Source organism: Henckelia pumila, chromosome 3, assembly GCF_033568475.1.
Source record: "Henckelia pumila isolate YLH828 chromosome 3, ASM3356847v2, whole genome shotgun sequence".
NCBI lineage: Eukaryota > Viridiplantae > Streptophyta > Magnoliopsida > Lamiales > Gesneriaceae > Henckelia > Henckelia pumila.
This window is the reverse complement of record NC_133122.1, coordinates 182161776-182179135: the sequence shown is the minus strand read 5'-3', so window position 1 is coordinate 182179135 and position 17360 is coordinate 182161776. Positions and strand designations below refer to the sequence as shown.

The 17360-nt window shown below is 35.7% G+C and overlaps 2 protein-coding genes across 3 annotated transcripts; both read left to right on the top strand.

The window, feature by feature from the left end:
- The first annotated feature begins 711 nt into the window (after positions 1 to 711).
- On the top strand, positions 712 to 3788 carry LOC140891549 (farnesylcysteine lyase). Its single transcript, XM_073300098.1, has 5 exons — positions 712 to 1296; positions 1654 to 1827; positions 2294 to 2653; positions 2749 to 2921; positions 3351 to 3788. The coding sequence occupies exons 1-5, from the start codon at positions 784 to 786 to the stop codon at positions 3616 to 3618; spliced, it is 1488 nt and encodes a 495-aa protein (XP_073156199.1). The 5' UTR covers positions 712 to 783; the 3' UTR covers positions 3619 to 3788.
- A 1350-nt stretch (positions 3789 to 5138) lies between these two features.
- Positions 5139 to 11648, top strand: LOC140890782 (uncharacterized). 2 transcript variants are annotated; one of them, XM_073298828.1, is made up of 11 exons: positions 5139 to 5246; positions 5838 to 5992; positions 6089 to 6261; positions 7935 to 8374; positions 8456 to 8549; positions 8906 to 9252; positions 9354 to 9796; positions 9908 to 10070; positions 10268 to 10429; positions 10504 to 10592; positions 11206 to 11648. In XM_073298828.1, exons 2-11 carry the CDS (start codon positions 5880 to 5882, stop codon positions 11357 to 11359), a joined length of 2178 nt encoding a protein of 725 aa, XP_073154929.1. In that variant the 5' UTR covers positions 5139 to 5246; positions 5838 to 5879; the 3' UTR covers positions 11360 to 11648. The 2 variants fall into 2 exon arrangements, with proteins under 2 accessions (XP_073154929.1, XP_073154928.1); XM_073298827.1 differs by having other exon boundaries at positions 8900 to 9252.
- The last annotated feature ends 5712 nt before the right edge of the window (positions 11649 to 17360 follow it).

Genomic DNA, 17360 nt, shown 5'->3' with positions numbered 1-17360 from the left:
CCGAGGCAGTGAGTGTGGCCAAAGTAGGGCGCTCGGGTGGTTAAATTTGACCGACCGAGCGCGCCTTCTGCATTCCGAAAAGTTACGTCTCTTTCTGGGCTTTTTCTGTTATGGGTTGCATCCTTACGCCATAAAACGTGTTTTTTGGAGTCATAGTATATATATATGACTGTTATAATGCATAGAAAGATATCTGAAACATCTGATAACATCAGACGATTGATTTCTTTGAGTTTCTCTGCATATTCTTTCCTCTCGCTCACAAAGTCAAAGTTGACACTTATTTTAGTTCGACGAAATCGAGATATTTGTTGTGCTGCTATATCTCGATTGAATAGTCGTTGTATCTTAGAGACGATTGACGCCAACGTTGAGCACTATTAACGGACAATTTCGTCTTGCGGATAGAGAGATTCTCTCGCCTCGACTTTGTTCATCATTGTTGTTGCTTGTGTTGCTGTTGTCGTACAAGTTTTTCAGAATTCGAAATACATCCTAATAACATTGGGATCCAGTCGATGCTACCCCATCTGGCATTGGATACGTGCTCCGTGATTGTCTAAAACTGTGGTATAATCTAAGTGACTGACTGAAGCATGAGGAATTCCTCTGGTGGTTTCGTGTACATCAATCAAACATAAATATGCAAACAAAATAAATGATGGGAAACCAACCAACATCGGAGTTGCTCAAAGTCCACCAACTAATAAAAGTCAACCCTGCGTTTCCCAATCTCTTCTTGGTCCACAATCACACAACACAGCTTCTATTTTTGCTAACAAAATGAAGAGACAATTTCATCAAATCACTCATGTAATCCTCTCTCTCTTTCTATTATCCCATTCCTCAGCCGCTGAATCACACTCTCCCTCTGTGTGCATTATAGGAAGCGGCATCGGCGGCGCCTCTGTCGCCCACTTCCTCCGCCGCTACTCCTCCGTCCAGCCCCCACTGATCGATCGTGTCATAATCTTTGAGCGAAACGGGGTCGTAGGTGGCCGTATGGCCACCGTCACCATTTCCGGAGACACCTTTGAGGCTGGCGCCTCCATTCTCCACCCGAAGAATTACCACGCCTTGAATTTCACCAAAACTCTTAATCTTTCGGTAAATGACCCCAAAAACACCGAGGATACTCTCTCCCTGGGCATCTGGGACGGCCATAAATTCGTTTACAAGACGATGAACACCAACTCCAAGTCGCCTATAGTTCAACGATTTGTGTCGTTTGCCAATTCGGTCATACTGTGTTTGAGATATGGCTTCTCTCTCTTTCGGATGGGTAATTTTGTTGAGGTATAGAATCTATTTGCAGGGTTTAAGGATTTTTGTTTTTTTTTAAGGTACTTGTTTTACAAAATTCTACTCGCCCCAGGTGTTATTTTTACTCCCCAAAGCACTGGATTTGGCGCTCTCTTCTTCAATTTATTTTACAGTATTTTTAACGAGATGCAATAGTCATATCTCCTTGTACTGCACTTTAATGCAGTCTTGCTGCAGCATGAAGTTATCTATCTCATTGGCCTTATATCTGTGACATTCCTGTATTTTTTAAAAATTCAGATAATAACTGTTGCTACCATAAATTCTTATTGTATGTTAATTGTTATGTCGTTTGCTGTTTTGGTGACTTAGAAATGTAAACAATTGTAGGGGATGATCAATAAATTTTTGAGGTATTATGAAGATTTTGAATCACGTCCCATATTTGAAAGTGTTGAGGCAATGCTTAAATGGGCGGGATTATATGATCTCACTACGCGAACCTTGGGAAAGGAACTGGTGGAAGCTGGATTGTCTCCTTCACTCGTACGAGAGCTCGTCACTGTGAGTTACTTGTTTCCCTTATCCGATACTCTGTTTCTTATTCTTACACACAGCACTTTGCCTTTATGGAGCTGAAAGTGCAGCGTGTTTAAATTGATAGTCTCTTATGAATCATCTTGATATTTATTTAGCTATTGACTTGTGCTTGTCATATTAATGGACCTCCACTAGTCATGGCAGAGCCAGAACTTTTGCTATCATCTGGCCAAAGAAAAACTCAAAACTTTAAGGGGACAAATCCATTATTATCATTTATATATAATTATATATTATATATTAAATGAGCATATGTAAGTGTAAGAGAAATTTAAGAGGAAGAGGAGGAAATCACTCTTACCTGCCTCTAGTTCCGCGACTAATGACTATGAGTTAGCTATCCATAGATTATAGGTGCATTTAACTTGAGATGTTTTGAGGTTTTTCGTTTCTTTTGCAGCTGAGTATGAGATTTTTCTCACTTTTGTAGGTTATCACGAGAATAAACTACGGGCAAAGTGTGAACATCAGTGGACTCGCTGGCGCAGTTTCCTTGGCTGGATCAGGAGGTGGTTTATGGTCTGTCAAAGGAGGAAATTGGCAGATGGCTGCTGGATTGATTGACCGTTCAGATGTTCAGTTGCTGCTTAATGAAGAAATAGAGTCCATTTCTCACCTCGGAGACTTTTATGAGCTCAACTCGACGACGGGAAAGAGTTACAGCTGTCAAGTTACCGTTGTGGCAACACCCTTGGATGAGCTAAATATACGTTTCAGTCCTGCAATATCAATACCTCCGAGGAAATTGCAACACACACATGCAACTTTTGTTAGGGGTGTTTTAAATCCTGTGAGTATATACCGCATCGTTGGAATCTTTTGTGTTCAATAATCACCTGATTCATTTTTTTTCCTTCTTATAATTTAAACATTTGTTTTAATTAGGTGTATTTTGGTCTGAAAGAGGTCAAGGACATCCCAGAATTAGTTGGCACATTAGAGTCCGCTGATATTCCTTTCTCGTGTATCAGTATTCTCAAGCAGCATGAGAAGGATATGACTTACAAAGTATTCTCCCGCCAAGAACTGGCGGATGACTTGCTTGACAAAATTTTCAGGTATGGCTCGAATTTCTTGTATAGCATTTACTTATACGATTATGCGTCTTTTGATACTGGAATAGCTGGTCAGCCAAATACTACATTTTGTTTGTGTTCTGGAACTTTGCCAGCAGGAAAATGTAAATGCATTGAAATTTTAATTTGCAGTCCCTTACTTGCCTTTCAATTATTGGCACCATGGTTCGTTTGATAAGGGGATTTCATGTATTTTTGGGGCAAAACTTGAAATTTTATACAATCATGAGTAAAATTTTGATTTATTTTATCATATGAAGATCCACACATGTCATCGATGCTAAAGAGTTTGGGATGGGAAGTACACTCCCTTTGTTTTAGAAAATCTTTTGGCTCCGTGACAAATTTATTTTCGAACTCATCTCTACTTTTCTCTTCGACTTACCATCCTTCTTGCACCATGGATTTCAGTGTGAGAGAGGAGACGTTGAAAATCAACTGGGGTGCATATCCGCATTACCACGCCCCTGAGAATTACGCACCCTTCATTTTAGACGATAATCATCTATACTATGTCAACGCATTCGAAAATGCGGCTAGCACCATAGAAACAAGCGCCGTTGCAGCTGAAAATATAGCACGCTTGATCCTCTCGAGATTATATGGGCAAGCTGGTTTAAGTTCACCAAACTTGAAGAGCTCTAGCATCGATTTAACCGAAAAGCATGTTGACTTGTAAGTTGAAGTATCCGTTTTTATGAGCTGATAATGTTCGCAGGCGACAGTTTTATGTCCACGTGCACACATGTGTGTAAATGTAAAACCATAAACTCTACGCAAGAAAAATTGTAACACAAAACATAGCTGAAGTAATTCTGTTCTGATTTGAATGTGTATACTTTTTCATTTCTTTTCTTTTCCATAGAGAGGATTATATATACTTACAAGGATTTGAATTATCTAATTAGATAATTCTTCTGCTTGTATTTGGCATTGCATTCGCTCTATATTTGACGTTTTTGAAATTTACTTGGAAATGGGTGCTTTGGTGCAAACTTTGCGACATTTTCCTTCGGGTCTATGGTAAAATCATCCCTATGTTTGTTCTAAGTTTCACTTAAAAACCCCATGAAATAGTAATACGAGGAAAAAAAAACCCTTACATGTTCGAAAATCTCGTTAAAATATCAGATTCATTTTATTATTCTGTCATTCATATATAATAATAATTTCAAATATCTAATCTTTTCACCCCAAACGTCAAAGGTGTTTTAAATGAATTTCATAAATTATCTATGTGTCACGATACTTTGTTTGTGTTTGTTGTGAGAAAAATTAGATTCAACGATATATGCTCAACATTTTTCTCAATTCGGTAATGAATGTGTTTGGTATTCTTGATTTAGTCCTAAACATTTGAAAATTTTTGTTCGAGTTGATCATTATGCCAATTTAATGGTAGGAAAAGATTAATTTCAATATAAGGTATTTGACTTATTTTTTCATCAAGTCTAGATGTTTGGACGTTCCGATTTAGTATTAAAACATTTACTAATTTTAAAGATATGCATGAAACATGTCATCCGATTCAGTCTTAAAACATTTACCAATTTCAAAGATATGCCGGAAACTTGTCATATTTATATTTACGATTAGTTTTAACTATTAAATTAATAGAATAATGATTAAAATTTATAAACGTTTAATACTAAGGTAAAATTTGAGAATGCTTCTAAATATTATTTATGAGATTTTCTTTCCCAAAGTTTTGAAAGTTTTATTTTAAAAAAAAAACTCATAAACAATTTTTGAAATCAATCACAAGCACCGACGACACCAAATCCAAAAGGCAAAAATTAAATCACATTTCATCACGTGGACAAATTTGGGTAAACAAAAACCCAGGCCGAGGGCTAGGGTATTACCGTATTATGGTGATTTCGTTTGGAATATATTCCATGTATTCTATTATATAAAAGATGAGTCTATTAGACAATTAGTTTTGAGGACATCAAAATACATTATTCTTTAATTGCCATTTCTATCCACAATCCTATTAAAAATTTCCTACTCACTCCATTTTTTGCTTTAAAAAAATACATATAAAAAAACCTATGTTTTACACATACAACGGATGTGATTTTTTATTAGTATTAATTAATGGTTAATTTAATGACTAAACCAAAAGTGGGAAAAAAAGTTGAATATATATATATTATATATAAATATAAATAGGCAGAAATAGACGAGGGAATGAAGAGAGAGAGAGAGAGAGAGAGAGGGGAGAGGTTAGAGAGAAAGAAAACACGTCAGGCGAATAAACGTACCAACACCGCCTCCCTGATTTCCCCTCCGCTCCTCTTTTAGGTACGCATTCCACGCCGCCGGAAACCCTCTCTAATCGATTCTTCTACACTACACCCGCTGTTACTCTGTGCTAGAGCCTCTGTATTTTATCTTTTTCTGGCGGGAAACGGATTAATTGGATGTTTGGTTTTCCTTCGTTTTAGTTCTAATCTTATGTTTTGCGGATTGGATCATAATTCTGGGGTTTTACTGAGCTGTTTCGGTGTGTTGCATTGTTTGTGGAGAGAATTGACAATCGTTGCGGTTTCTGTGCATGCAGAATTGTTGTTTCTTGATTTTTTTTGGTGGTTATCTTGGGAAAGCGAAAATCGACTGCTCTTTTGACTTTTTTCACCTGTCCTGTTTTGCTTCTTGATTGTATTTTGTTTTCAGGATTTATGAATTGGGCGTTTTGATTTTTTCGGATAACTTGGGCTTGTCTACCCTCGGTTTAGTCGGCGATTTCTTTTTCTGGCTTTTATTATTATTATTATTTTTGTTTTCCCTTTTTTCGCATTTTCTTTACTTTCTGCGTGTGGGTTTTTGAATTCAAGCAATTCTTTTACTTCGGCATTGCTGATCCACATTTGCTGTGATTTACTTGTTATGCAGGGTATGAACTTGAAACTAGAAGGTGCTTAAATAATACGAGATATGCCTCTCTACAAAAGAAAACCACTTGCCTTGGTGGAAAAGCCCAGTGATCTGAAGAATCATGAGCTAGTCTTTCAAATTCGCATCACAAAAGAAATCTTCAGAAATTATAGGTAATTTTTCTTCACATTGAGGTGTAAATGCTGGTAAAACTTAAGACTTATTTACTTTTCTTGTATTTATGTGTTTTCTCCATCTAAATTGGACAGTGACTATTTGAAGAGGGTCAACTTATATCGCCAGAGGGTTTGGAATTGCAAAGCTACAGGGAAGGGTAACCTAACCTATGAAGAGGCTTTGGTTTCCGAGAAAAAAGCTTCTGAAAGAATCCGAAATATTCCTAGTGAATATGTAACTCGTGTACTTCGTGATGTTCAATATAGTAAGTCCACCCTTTTTGGTTTCCGAATCTAGTAAACACAAGGAAGCATTTTTTTCATGCTATTAAGGAGTTTAGATATTGCTTTTTTTTTTTTCCTGTTTGTAGGTTACCGCTTTTTGATTAATTGCTTACTAATCCCACAAGTGGAAAGTATTGATTCGTTGTTGGATTTTGTCCGTTACAGTGAGCTATTGTACTTCTCGATTAGTAGAATAATTATCGAGGTTTTGTTTTTGTATGAACCTGTTCCCTTTTTGTCAGTTCGTTAAATGAATTCTCGACACGTGTCAGTGCATAAGAAAGCCTTTTTCCGAGACCACGTCTCTTTCCTTTTAAGCCAGTTCTTTTCTGTTTGCTTTCTGCTTATTTGTGGCCTGATGAAATTTTAAAATAGAAAGGTGGTGGTCATATTCATTGATATTTTTTCACGTACGAGTTTATCAAAACGCTAATATTGACCCCGACAGCTCAGACTCGTGGACACCACAACAGTTTTCTTGCTGATGGTCTTAAGCACGGTTTCTTCCTCATGATATGTCTTCAGATATGGTTAACATGCCCATGAATATATGTCCTTGATAACATTCATTGTACCTAACGTCGGTTTCTGTTGTTGCTTGTATAATCTTGGTAGTAGTATTTTGAGGGATTCTTTATGGAATATTGGTAATCTACTGTTACTGCTGAGGGGCGATTATTTCTGACGTCGGAGAGAACGAAAATATTTTATGGTTGTTGGTTTGAAGACTAGCAATAGTGGGTCATTAAAGTCGGTGCCATCTGTTTGACTGTTTGTGCTATAATAATATTATTTCTTCTACATTTTTCTTGGAATTCATATGTGGCTTGATGCTCACCCATGTTACGTAGTGGATATCTTTCAAGTAGGCAATTCTGTTGCAGGCGCTTTGGCCCGTGAAGCTCATTCTCATAGTACTCTTTTAATTTTTTATTCTTGTTATGTTCTTAAGCTGATTTGAAATTTTATCCTCCTTATAGAACTGGTTTATCTCAATTATGGGTTTGTTCTGCTTAGTTGATATGAGGAGGTCTCGCGTTAGTTCTCATCCTTTTGTTTATTTATATATATATATATATATATACACACACACACACAAAATTGGAGGCATGCCATAAAACATCTCGCCCTCCCCACCATGAACGTAGCGTCATAGCTGTGTTTTTCTTTGAAAAATAAAAGAAAGAACAAAAAAACTGATGTAGCTGAAACCAAACTTAGATGCTGCTTAACTATTAACCATTAGAGAAATTACTACGATCCTGTCAATGTTTAATGGAGCATACTGGAGCTAAAATCATGCTTGTAGCTAAGTGTGCCCTGCTCACGCAGATGATTCCCATCTAACTCCACCCCTTTACCCCGTCAAAATCAGAGCCAAAGTTACATGAGGAGCAATGATTACCATCGTCCTCTTTAGACAATCATAGAATTCCTCCCTCTCTAATCCCATCCTCCCAGGCCTTGGATGTAGGGGAATCTAAATTTTGGTATCTCTGTTGTTGATAATTGGTCGGGAAGTGTTGTTTATGCTTTTCAAGAACTGTGTTTGGTTTCTTGAAGTGACAATATACTCTAATTGAACTACTGTTCTTGTGGGTATTGTTTACGACACTGCGTAAAATACTTCTAAAGTTTACTTTCTTAATGGCAGGCATGCTAAATTTAAAAGATTTGGTCAACTCAATTGCTACAAAGTTACAAGGTCCATTTACTGTGGGTGCTGAATTATATGGAAGGAAGGATGGTCGTTTATATCCGTGCAAAATAGTGAAAGTTCTTCAGGAGGATGCTAACAGAACACAGTATGAGATATCATGGCTTAGCAGTGACCATGGAATGAAGGGAAAAATCATAGTAAATGCGGATGAATTGACAGGGAAGAATCCACCTCTTAGTAAACGTTTTCTGAAGTCTTTCATCAAAGACTCTACTTATCGAAGTCTGCCTTGGGTCATACATGATAATTTGGCAAGGAAGCATGGAATCTCAACTGCCCCTCCTTTAGAACTAAAGAGTAAAATTTCCATCCAGGATGGACTTGTAGTTTGTAATAAAAAGCGAAGGAAAATTGAAGACAAAGAAAAAACCACGGTGAAGTCTGAATTTCTTTTTTTCCTTTATTACCTTTATTTTTCTTTGGAAGTGTCATGAATTTTATTTTATTGATTACAGGACCAACATGAAAATGGGCTCAAGGTATATAAACGGAGGAAATCGGATGAGGAAATTTCTAAGCCCTCAACGTCCACAAGGACTGCTAATGGAGGTAGGCTTTAGTTCTCGCGCAATTAAGGCCCAGCATGGTTATTTCAGTTGCTCTTATTTTTAGTTTTTCCTTGTTATCTAACAAATGTCACATGTACAATTCATGTATTCATTTTTGGATCAATGTAATAAAAAGAAAAAGAAAGTTGGGTTGGGACTTGGGGTTAGGTTAGTTCTTTGTTCTTCTTTTGTCTCCATTGTGTTTTATTGTGTGCGCATATCTGAACATTAGTGCCTGTCGGGATTATTCTTTCTTTTTGTCTGTGATTTTAAATGCGAAAGAAGCCTGTTTTTTTCTATCCCTTGTTTAATCTATGTTTATTAATCTTATTTTATTACCTGTTTTGGTAGCTGCAGCTACTGAGAATCCAGAAGCTAAAACCATAAAATATCCTATCGATGATCTCCTTGTGGAACCTGCTGAGGAAGATCGACTTTTGACGGAAAGGCCTTGCCTATACCGAGATTTCAATGTACCTATGGATTGTGTGGGGAATCTTGTGATGGTGTGGGATTTTTGTAGTTCTTATGGCAGGCTATTCAATCTGTCGCCATTTTCCCTCGAAGACTTTGAGAATTCTGTATGTTATAAGGACAGCACTCCACTCCTCATCGTCGAATCCTATTCAATGCTGCTTCGCTTGCTTTTGAATAACACCGGGAAGTTTTCCATGGCGGTAGAAAATAAAAAACGAAAATCGAAGGTTATACATCTGAGAAAATATTTTTCTCTGACAGTTTTCATCTTAGATGAAGTTATTGATGGATGACTCATCATTATTTTCTCAAATTCTTTGTATTTCAGATTACACAAATTAATTGGACTGAATATCTGTGTGATTTCCTGGAAACAAGTTGTACTGTGGATTTTTCTATGCACATCAGTACAATTAAGCGAGGTCATTATGGCCTATTAGATATTCATGTGAAACTGGCATTCTTTCAAGAACTGGTTACCCAAGCTTTAGAGACGGATACCATTCGGGACAAGTTGGATGAGTATGTTGAAGAACGACAGGCTCTTTCTGCAACAAGGAGGGATGAAGCATTGGACGAAGGTAGAAAGAGGAGAGAAGAAAAGGAGCGTAGGAAGTTAGAAGCTACTCCAAAAAGGGAAGTGAAGTTGAGTGAAGGCAATTATGGTGTGCCCAATGGTGTTATTTCAGAGAATAGGAATGACAAAGTTTACACCCGAAAAAAGAAGCATTCATCAGCTCATTCTCAGCAGAATGATTCTTCTAGAAACAGGTTGGATTCTTTTTTAGTTCTAAAATAACGGCATTTTGGTAGATGAGTTGAATGATATGGTAACCATCTCTTCTTTTTCTTCCCTTACTCCTGGAAAATATTGGCTGACAGTGAGATTGAGCATGGAGACAGCATATCTGAGAAGAATTCTAAGAAACAGAAGGTTGAAACCAACTCTGTTGAAAATGGTAACCATCTATCTAAGAGGGAGATTCACAAGTTGAAGAAAAATGAAATCAAGGAATCGATCGAGATGAAAAGCACTGAGCAGAGGGTAATCTCACTGTCTCCATATTCATGTCTGTGGTGTTTCGTGGGTGTTATGAGGGGTGTTTGCTTGCATTTTTTTGTCTGTTTACGTATGTGCGCCTGTACTCTCGTAAAAATGGAGAGAAGGTCAATGGGGATGAAAGTAGGTTTGTATGTTGTGAACTTCGGCGCTGATAGACCCACTATTTACTCTTGATGCAGAAAGAATTTCTCGACCGTGAGATTGAGAAGAGATTCATACGCACTGTACCATTAGGGAAAGACAGAAATTATTGTAGGTATTGGTTTTTTAGACGTGATGGAAGAATATTTGTTGAGAGTTCCGACTCTAATCAATGGGGCTGCTATAAAACCAAGGAAGAGGTATGGATCTATGGCTCTGTAATCTTGTCGTTTTTTTGGTTTTATTTCTTTTTACTAAGGGAGTGTTCTCGCAGTTTGATGCTTTGATTGGCTCATTGAATCCAAAAGGTGAGAGGGAGAGGGCTCTTAAAAAGCAGCTGCAGAAATTCTACAACAAAATATGGTTAGTAAATTTGTGCAAAGGCATTTCTTTTCATTTCTGTATTCTATGCTAATTTCTGATGTTAGTTTTTATGTGCTGAATAATGGCTGATTTTGCATTTGATATTAGTTGAATATAGAGCTGTGTTTGTATATCTAGTTTATAAGATTAAAAAAATTGCAAAACATTATCGAGCTTTTTTCCTCAAGAGTCTTGCGAAATTATCACAGGGATTTGGCCTAGTATTTTTTTTTCGAATTCAAAATATATTGTACTCCTGAATCCTGATACAAACCATCTTTATAATTAATGTTGATAGGATTGTTTTCTTCAAAAACACCAAACACCATGACTTGATGCAGCTTGTCAAAATATATGTACGGTGTCAAGTTGTTACCCAATGATAATGTGTCAACATGGCCATACCATCACATTAACGATTAGGCTTCATATGTCCTCTCTTCGCCCCCCCCCTCCCCCCCCCCCCCCCCCTTTTTTTTTTAAAGATTCTCGACATGAACATAAATCTTTAAGATTTGAGCCCTAGACTTTCATATTCTAAATTTCGCGTAAAGAACCTCCTGAGTATCCTGGACCCCTTATGACATTTTCTAATTTAATTTCGCCTTCACAGCTCCCAACTTAATAAAAGATCGAAGGAGGCCACACAGAGAGATGTAATGGAAGAGGACGCTCTGGTTCGTAGGTCAACTCGTGTTCGTGCCCCGCCAAGGGAAAATCCCGCCCTTGCTTTCCTAAAGTATGAGAACAAGTGGAAAGAACTTTAAACTTCGTGTTAAAGGTAACGATGCTACTAACAGTTAGTTTAAGTGGTCAAAAGAACTCATAATTATTTTTACCATGTGTTAACAAGATTAGAGCTAGTGGGATAAAGTGGTCATGCGCTTGGTATATACATCCCATTTAAAATCTTATTCATTCTTTTGTTGGGACTATTTCTTGGGCTCGATTTGCCATTGGGAATTTTGGTAATATTCTCATCTAATGGCCTGATATTAAGTTGTTACTATTGATATTTGTAAATGACATTCTTGTTCTTTTGAAGTTTTAGATTGTGCCTTGTTTTTTTGTTGATATTTGTTTGTTCGTACTTTCTCCTTCGTTGTGTCAAGTCGTTTGGATGTAAAAGTTTATCCGTGTGCATGGTTCGTGAGATTGAGAGAGGAGTTAATAATAAAATGAAGAATCATATGATATTTGGTATGATATGATCTCAATGGCGGTTTACCATAAAAGTAGTACCTTAATGTTAAATACAACAGTTCAAAATTGATTTGGACATGTGAATTTTATAAATTTAATTTAATCAAAATATATTAAATAAATACATTGTAGAATATTTTATCTATAATTAAAAAAAGAATTTGAACTTATAAACAACCTATATTTTCCATAGAAACCGAGGTATAATGATACAAATTTATTAAAAATTAGTTTCTTACCATATTTTGCATATATTGTGCAGTGTCATACAAATTTATTCATTGTCATTTTAATACTAAATTTACATTATATTATTCATTTTACTGATTGCAGCGGTATGTAGTTTATATGCTTTTTTATACAGGATCGAAATAATTATCTAAACATAATAATTTTTATTATTTTCAAATTATTGAATTTTCATTTAATTTAAGAAATTTATAATACAGGCAAATACAGAATTGAATTTAAAAATAGAGAAAATATGATCTAAAAATAATGGTGCCTTAAAAATTTTTTTTAAAAAATTTCCCATAGAGTTATATAAGTCTTAGTATAATTGTAATTTAAAGAAGGTTTTACGAAAGCAATTAGAAATTACTCAGTGTGTACAAATGTTGTTTTATTGAAATTTCAAGTTTATAATTACTTCATCACAAAATAGTATAGCATTCAAAACACTTTTTTCGATAGTATTTTTTTAATTACTATTATTTAGAGCGTATTAAGATTGTGTAGTACGTACTGTTAAACTTTTGATCATTTAGAATATATTAAAATTTGTTTAAATAAAATTTTATACTCTCTCAGTTATTTGTACTTTTACTCGCGGATCTAACCACCGACATTAATGAACTTTGTTTAAACTATAAAATATTAAAATGTGTAATCAACTCGATAAGATTGCGTTCAAGAAATTGTGTAATAATGTATCAATTTTTAATTGCCTAATTTATGTACAAATGTCATTGACATTCTCTTCTTCAAATTCACATAGAATGCAGTCAATAGTAGGAATACTTTTGGAAGAGATTCTATGTTATATCGGGAGAAACACTCTAGGTGTTTTATTTTCAACGAGATGATCAGTTGATCATCTCACTAAAAACCAAACATGTGGAGTCCATGAGTTTTTTTTTAAACGAGATCTCATGCGAACACACCGAGAGTGTTTCACCCAAAGTAGCATAGAATTTCCCATACCTCAGTATAATTTCAACTAATATAGCTACCCTTTTAGGCCTACTTAATAAATCTGAAAAATATAAGAAAAAGTAATAGCATGAGCAATATTATAAGTTAATGCAAAGATATCGAAAGACAACCATATGCAGATGACTTATATCAACTGAGAGAACTTTTTTCACCATCAGATTGCCTTTTTATATTAAGAAAAAACATTAAAGTCTCAAATGATCAGTGAAATACATGCTATGCAGCACCATAAATTTGGTTGGTGAGAATTAATCATAGTTGTATAATTTTGAGAATTTTTTTATCATTATATTTTGAATGAATCTTGATGTGTCGAATTAACATTCGAATAAAAAATTATAATGAGAAAAGACCAAAAGTTTTAAACCATTCCAGGTCTTTAGTTTTTTTTTTTGTTGGTATGCCATTAGCTTCATTTTTCAATGATTTTTTTAGTATAAAACAACCTGAAAAAAAAAGTTTCAATGATTTCTCACCCATTTCAAATGAGTTCATCATTTAAAATCAAAAAGAGAGACATTAATCCAAGACAACCTCGACCAAAAAATCAACCAACTCATAAATCCAAGCAATATAAATATAAAATGGGAAATAATTTGAGCGATCAAAATAACCGAAATGCACGTGAAAAAAAATTATTTAGATTTGAAAAATAGGAAAAGAAAATTAATTTACAAACAAAGAGACTCGGGAATAAATTTCTAAACTTTCTTTATAAATAAAGTAACTTTTTAATTTTTAAGTAAATCAAATAGCACAGATTGTGGAGAGAATTAAGTTATATACCTATTTACCTTTAGCTGCGTTTATGGAGAAAATGTCTGCAACACCTTGACTTGATACTGGAAATTCTGGATTAACAAACCAAGAGAATGAATTGAAGAATTCAATTAATAAAATCCATGTCGATATTAGAGATGAAAATTGATACCAAGATATTTACTCAATATTAATTAATTAATTAATTAATTAAGACTCGTCTTTTTTGCACATCTTGCCGAACAGGTTGATTGCACTATTTCAAAGCTTTCGTTCAAAACTCAAACTTGATCATAAAATGTTTAATGTTAAAAAACAAAACATTCTAAAAAAACCCGAATAAATGGATCTTGGAAAAGATGTAACCAACTCGGCTCCTCCACCCTTGATTTTATCTGATTTAGCAGTTATCGACTCCAAAATTTTCCACTTTAGTGTTCTCCCCTTTTCATTATTCATGGCCAACCCATGAACATGTTGTAGACCAATAATTTTGTTGTTTGAGGATAAAAAAATAGTTCAAAATAAAATGATGGGGAGGGACATTAACAAACTTGACGTTCAGAAAATGTGGCAAGAAATCTAGGGGAGAAAAGAAGATACAAATGCCCAGCCTTTTGAATTTTGAAGAATGAGGTTAATGTGTCGAGCAGTTTTTAGATCGTGGAAGAAGTTGGGCGAAGATTACCAAAAAATCCACCAAAGGAAGGTTAAAAAACAAATAATGAGTGGGTGAAAACGGGAAATATATTTTGGTGTGTTTGGGCCATAACAAAGCAGTTTTTATCAAGGTCTCACACTTTATAAGATTGTATAGATTTCAAGTTTATAATTACTTCATCACAAAATAGTATATCATTTAAAACACTTATTCCGATAGTAATTTAATTCACTTTCAATAAAATTGCACTTTAGTCCCTCAATTCTTCAATAATTGCAATTTGGTCCTCGGCCCTTATTTTAATTCACTTTCAATCCTAAATAATTTAAGAATATTAGAATTTAAATCAAAACTCTAAATATTCCCAAATTAAATATACTCGGATTAAAATTAAATAAATTCGGATTAATCTCTAATTAATCCCGGGCCTTACATTTCTCCCCCACTAAGACATGAGTTCGTCCTCGAATTCATAAACAGTATAGATATGCAGTCCGCATGCTCATAAGAATAAAGAATAACTAAAAACTGAATAAGAACTCACATCAATGAAATAAGTAAGGAAATCGTTGCTTCATATCTTCTTCGACTTCCCAAGTCGCTTCTTCAACTCCGTGTCGACTCCATTGAATCTTCACCAATGGAATGGTCTTCGTTTGGATTTGCTTTGTCTTTCTATCAAGAACCTGAATAGGTTGCTCGAAATAGCTAAGAGTGTCATCCAACTCAGCTTCATCGGAGTGAATCACATGAGATGCATCAGATATGTACTTCCTCAACATCGATACATGAAAGACATCATGTATTCCAGATAAAGATATAGGAAGAGCGAGTCGATAAGCTAGATTGCCTATCTTCTCGAGAATCTCATACGGCCCAATATACCTCGGAGATAATTTCCCTCGTTTACCAAATCGAACGGTGCCCCTGAACGGTGAAATCTTCAGAAACACTCTATCCCCCTGATCAAAAGATAACGGCCGTCGTCGTACATTCGCATATCTGGTCTGTCTGTGCTGTGCTGTTCTCATTCTCTGCTGTATCAGTTTCACCTTTTCAGTCATCTGTCTGATCATATCAGGTCCTAACTCAGGTACCTCAGAAACATCATCCCAATACAAAGGCGATCGACACTTCTTTCCATATAATGCTTCGAATGGTGCCATCTCTATACTCGTCTGATAACTGTTGTTATAAGAAAATTCCACGAGTGGTATAGAATTTTGCCATGTAACACCAAAATCAAGTACTACAGCTCTAAGCATATCCTCAAGCGTTTGAATTGTTCGTTCAGATTGACCGTCGGTTTGAGGATGGTAAGCAGTACTCAAATGTAAACGCGTACCTAGCGCTTCCTGTAGGCTATGCCAAAAGTGCGAAGTAAACCTCGGATCTCGGTCAGATACAATCGACTTTGGCACACCATGTAGTCTTACCACTTCTTGAATATAGAGATCCGCCATTTGATCATGACGATAAGTCATTCGATAAGGAATAAAGCATGCAGATTTCGTCAACCTGTCGATGATCACCCAAACAGCATCGCACCCTCGAGATGATCGCGGTAACTTCGTTACAAAGTCCATGGAAATGTGATTCCATTTCCATTCAGGAATTGATAAACTCTGTAATAAGCCACCCGGTTTCTTTCTTTCAGCTTTCACCTGTTGACAATTCAAACATTTGGACACAAATTCAGTCATATCAGACTTCATTTGTTTCCACCAGTACAGACTTTTCAAGTCATTGTACATCTTCCTGCCTCCAGGATGAACACTAAAACGACTACAATGGGCTTCTTTCAGAATATTCTGTCTCAAGTCTGCAATATTGGGATTAACTATTCGGTTATTCACATACAAGATATCGTCATCACTAACCTTGTACTCAGACTGATGTCCTGATTTGATCATTTCAATCGATTTCTGTACACTCTGATCAGCTTTCTGTGCTTCTTTGATACGAATCAATAACTCTGGCTCAGCACTGATTGCATACACTCTCATCGGCCTTCTATCTGTCTCAAATACATACCCAGAAACACAACAATTCTCAATCAAACTAGATACACCTATAGTAGATAAAGATAGAGCACATACTTTTTTACTTAGGGCATCTGCTGCTGCGTTAGACTTTCCCGGATAGTATTTGATTTCACAATCAAACTCCTTCAATAAATCAAGCCATCGTCGTTGTCTCATGTTCAATTCATATTGTGAGAATAGATACTTCAGACTTTTATGATCAGAAAAGATTTCAAACTTCTCGCCGTATAAATAATGTCGCCAGATATTCAATGCAAAAACGATAGCAGCCAATTCAAGATCATGAATCGGATACCTAATCTCATGTGGTTTCAGTTGTCGAGAAGCATAAGCAACAACATGTCCTTTCTGCATTAAAATACATCCCAAACCCTGGTGGGAAGCATCACAATAAACAACAAAATCACCAGTACCTTTAGGGATTGTCAACACTGGCGCAGTAGTCAATCTCTTTTTCAGTTCAACAAAACTCCTTTCACATGCCTCAGACCAAACAAATGGTGCATTCTTCTGTGTAAGCTGTGTAATAGGCTTTGCTATAGATGAAAAATCTCGAATGAATCGACGATAGTAACCAGCTAAACCCATAAAACTTCGAATTTCTGGCACAGACGTCGGTCTTTGCCAACTGATCACAGCTTCTACTTTGGTTGGATCCACTGATATACCATCTCCTGATATTATATGGCCAAGAAACACGACTCGCTGCAACCAAAACTCACATTTGGATAACTTGGCATATAATTTTTCTTCTCGTAACGTTCTCAATACAATTCGGAGATGATCAGCATGTTCACACATATTCTTAGAATAAATCAAGATATCATCGATAAATATAATCACAAAATCATCTAGATATCTTTGAAATACCCTATTCATCAATCC

Coding starts and splice junctions, on each gene's coding strand:
- LOC140891549 (XM_073300098.1), top strand. CDS start 784: ATGAAGAGACAATTTCATCAAATCACTCATGTAATCCTCTCTCTCTTT. Junction 1,297..1,653: donor GGATGGGTAATTTTGTTGAG/GTATAGAATCTA, acceptor AAACAATTGTAG/GGGATGATCAATAAATTTTT. Junction 2,654..2,748: donor TTAGGGGTGTTTTAAATCCT/GTGAGTATATAC, acceptor TGTTTTAATTAG/GTGTATTTTGGTCTGAAAGA.
- LOC140890782 (XM_073298827.1), top strand. CDS start 5,880: ATGCCTCTCTACAAAAGAAAACCACTTGCCTTGGTGGAAAAGCCCAGT. Junction 6,262..7,934: donor ACTTCGTGATGTTCAATATA/GTAAGTCCACCC, acceptor TCTTAATGGCAG/GCATGCTAAATTTAAAAGAT. Junction 10,071..10,267: donor TGAAAAGCACTGAGCAGAGG/GTAATCTCACTG, acceptor CTCTTGATGCAG/AAAGAATTTCTCGACCGTGA.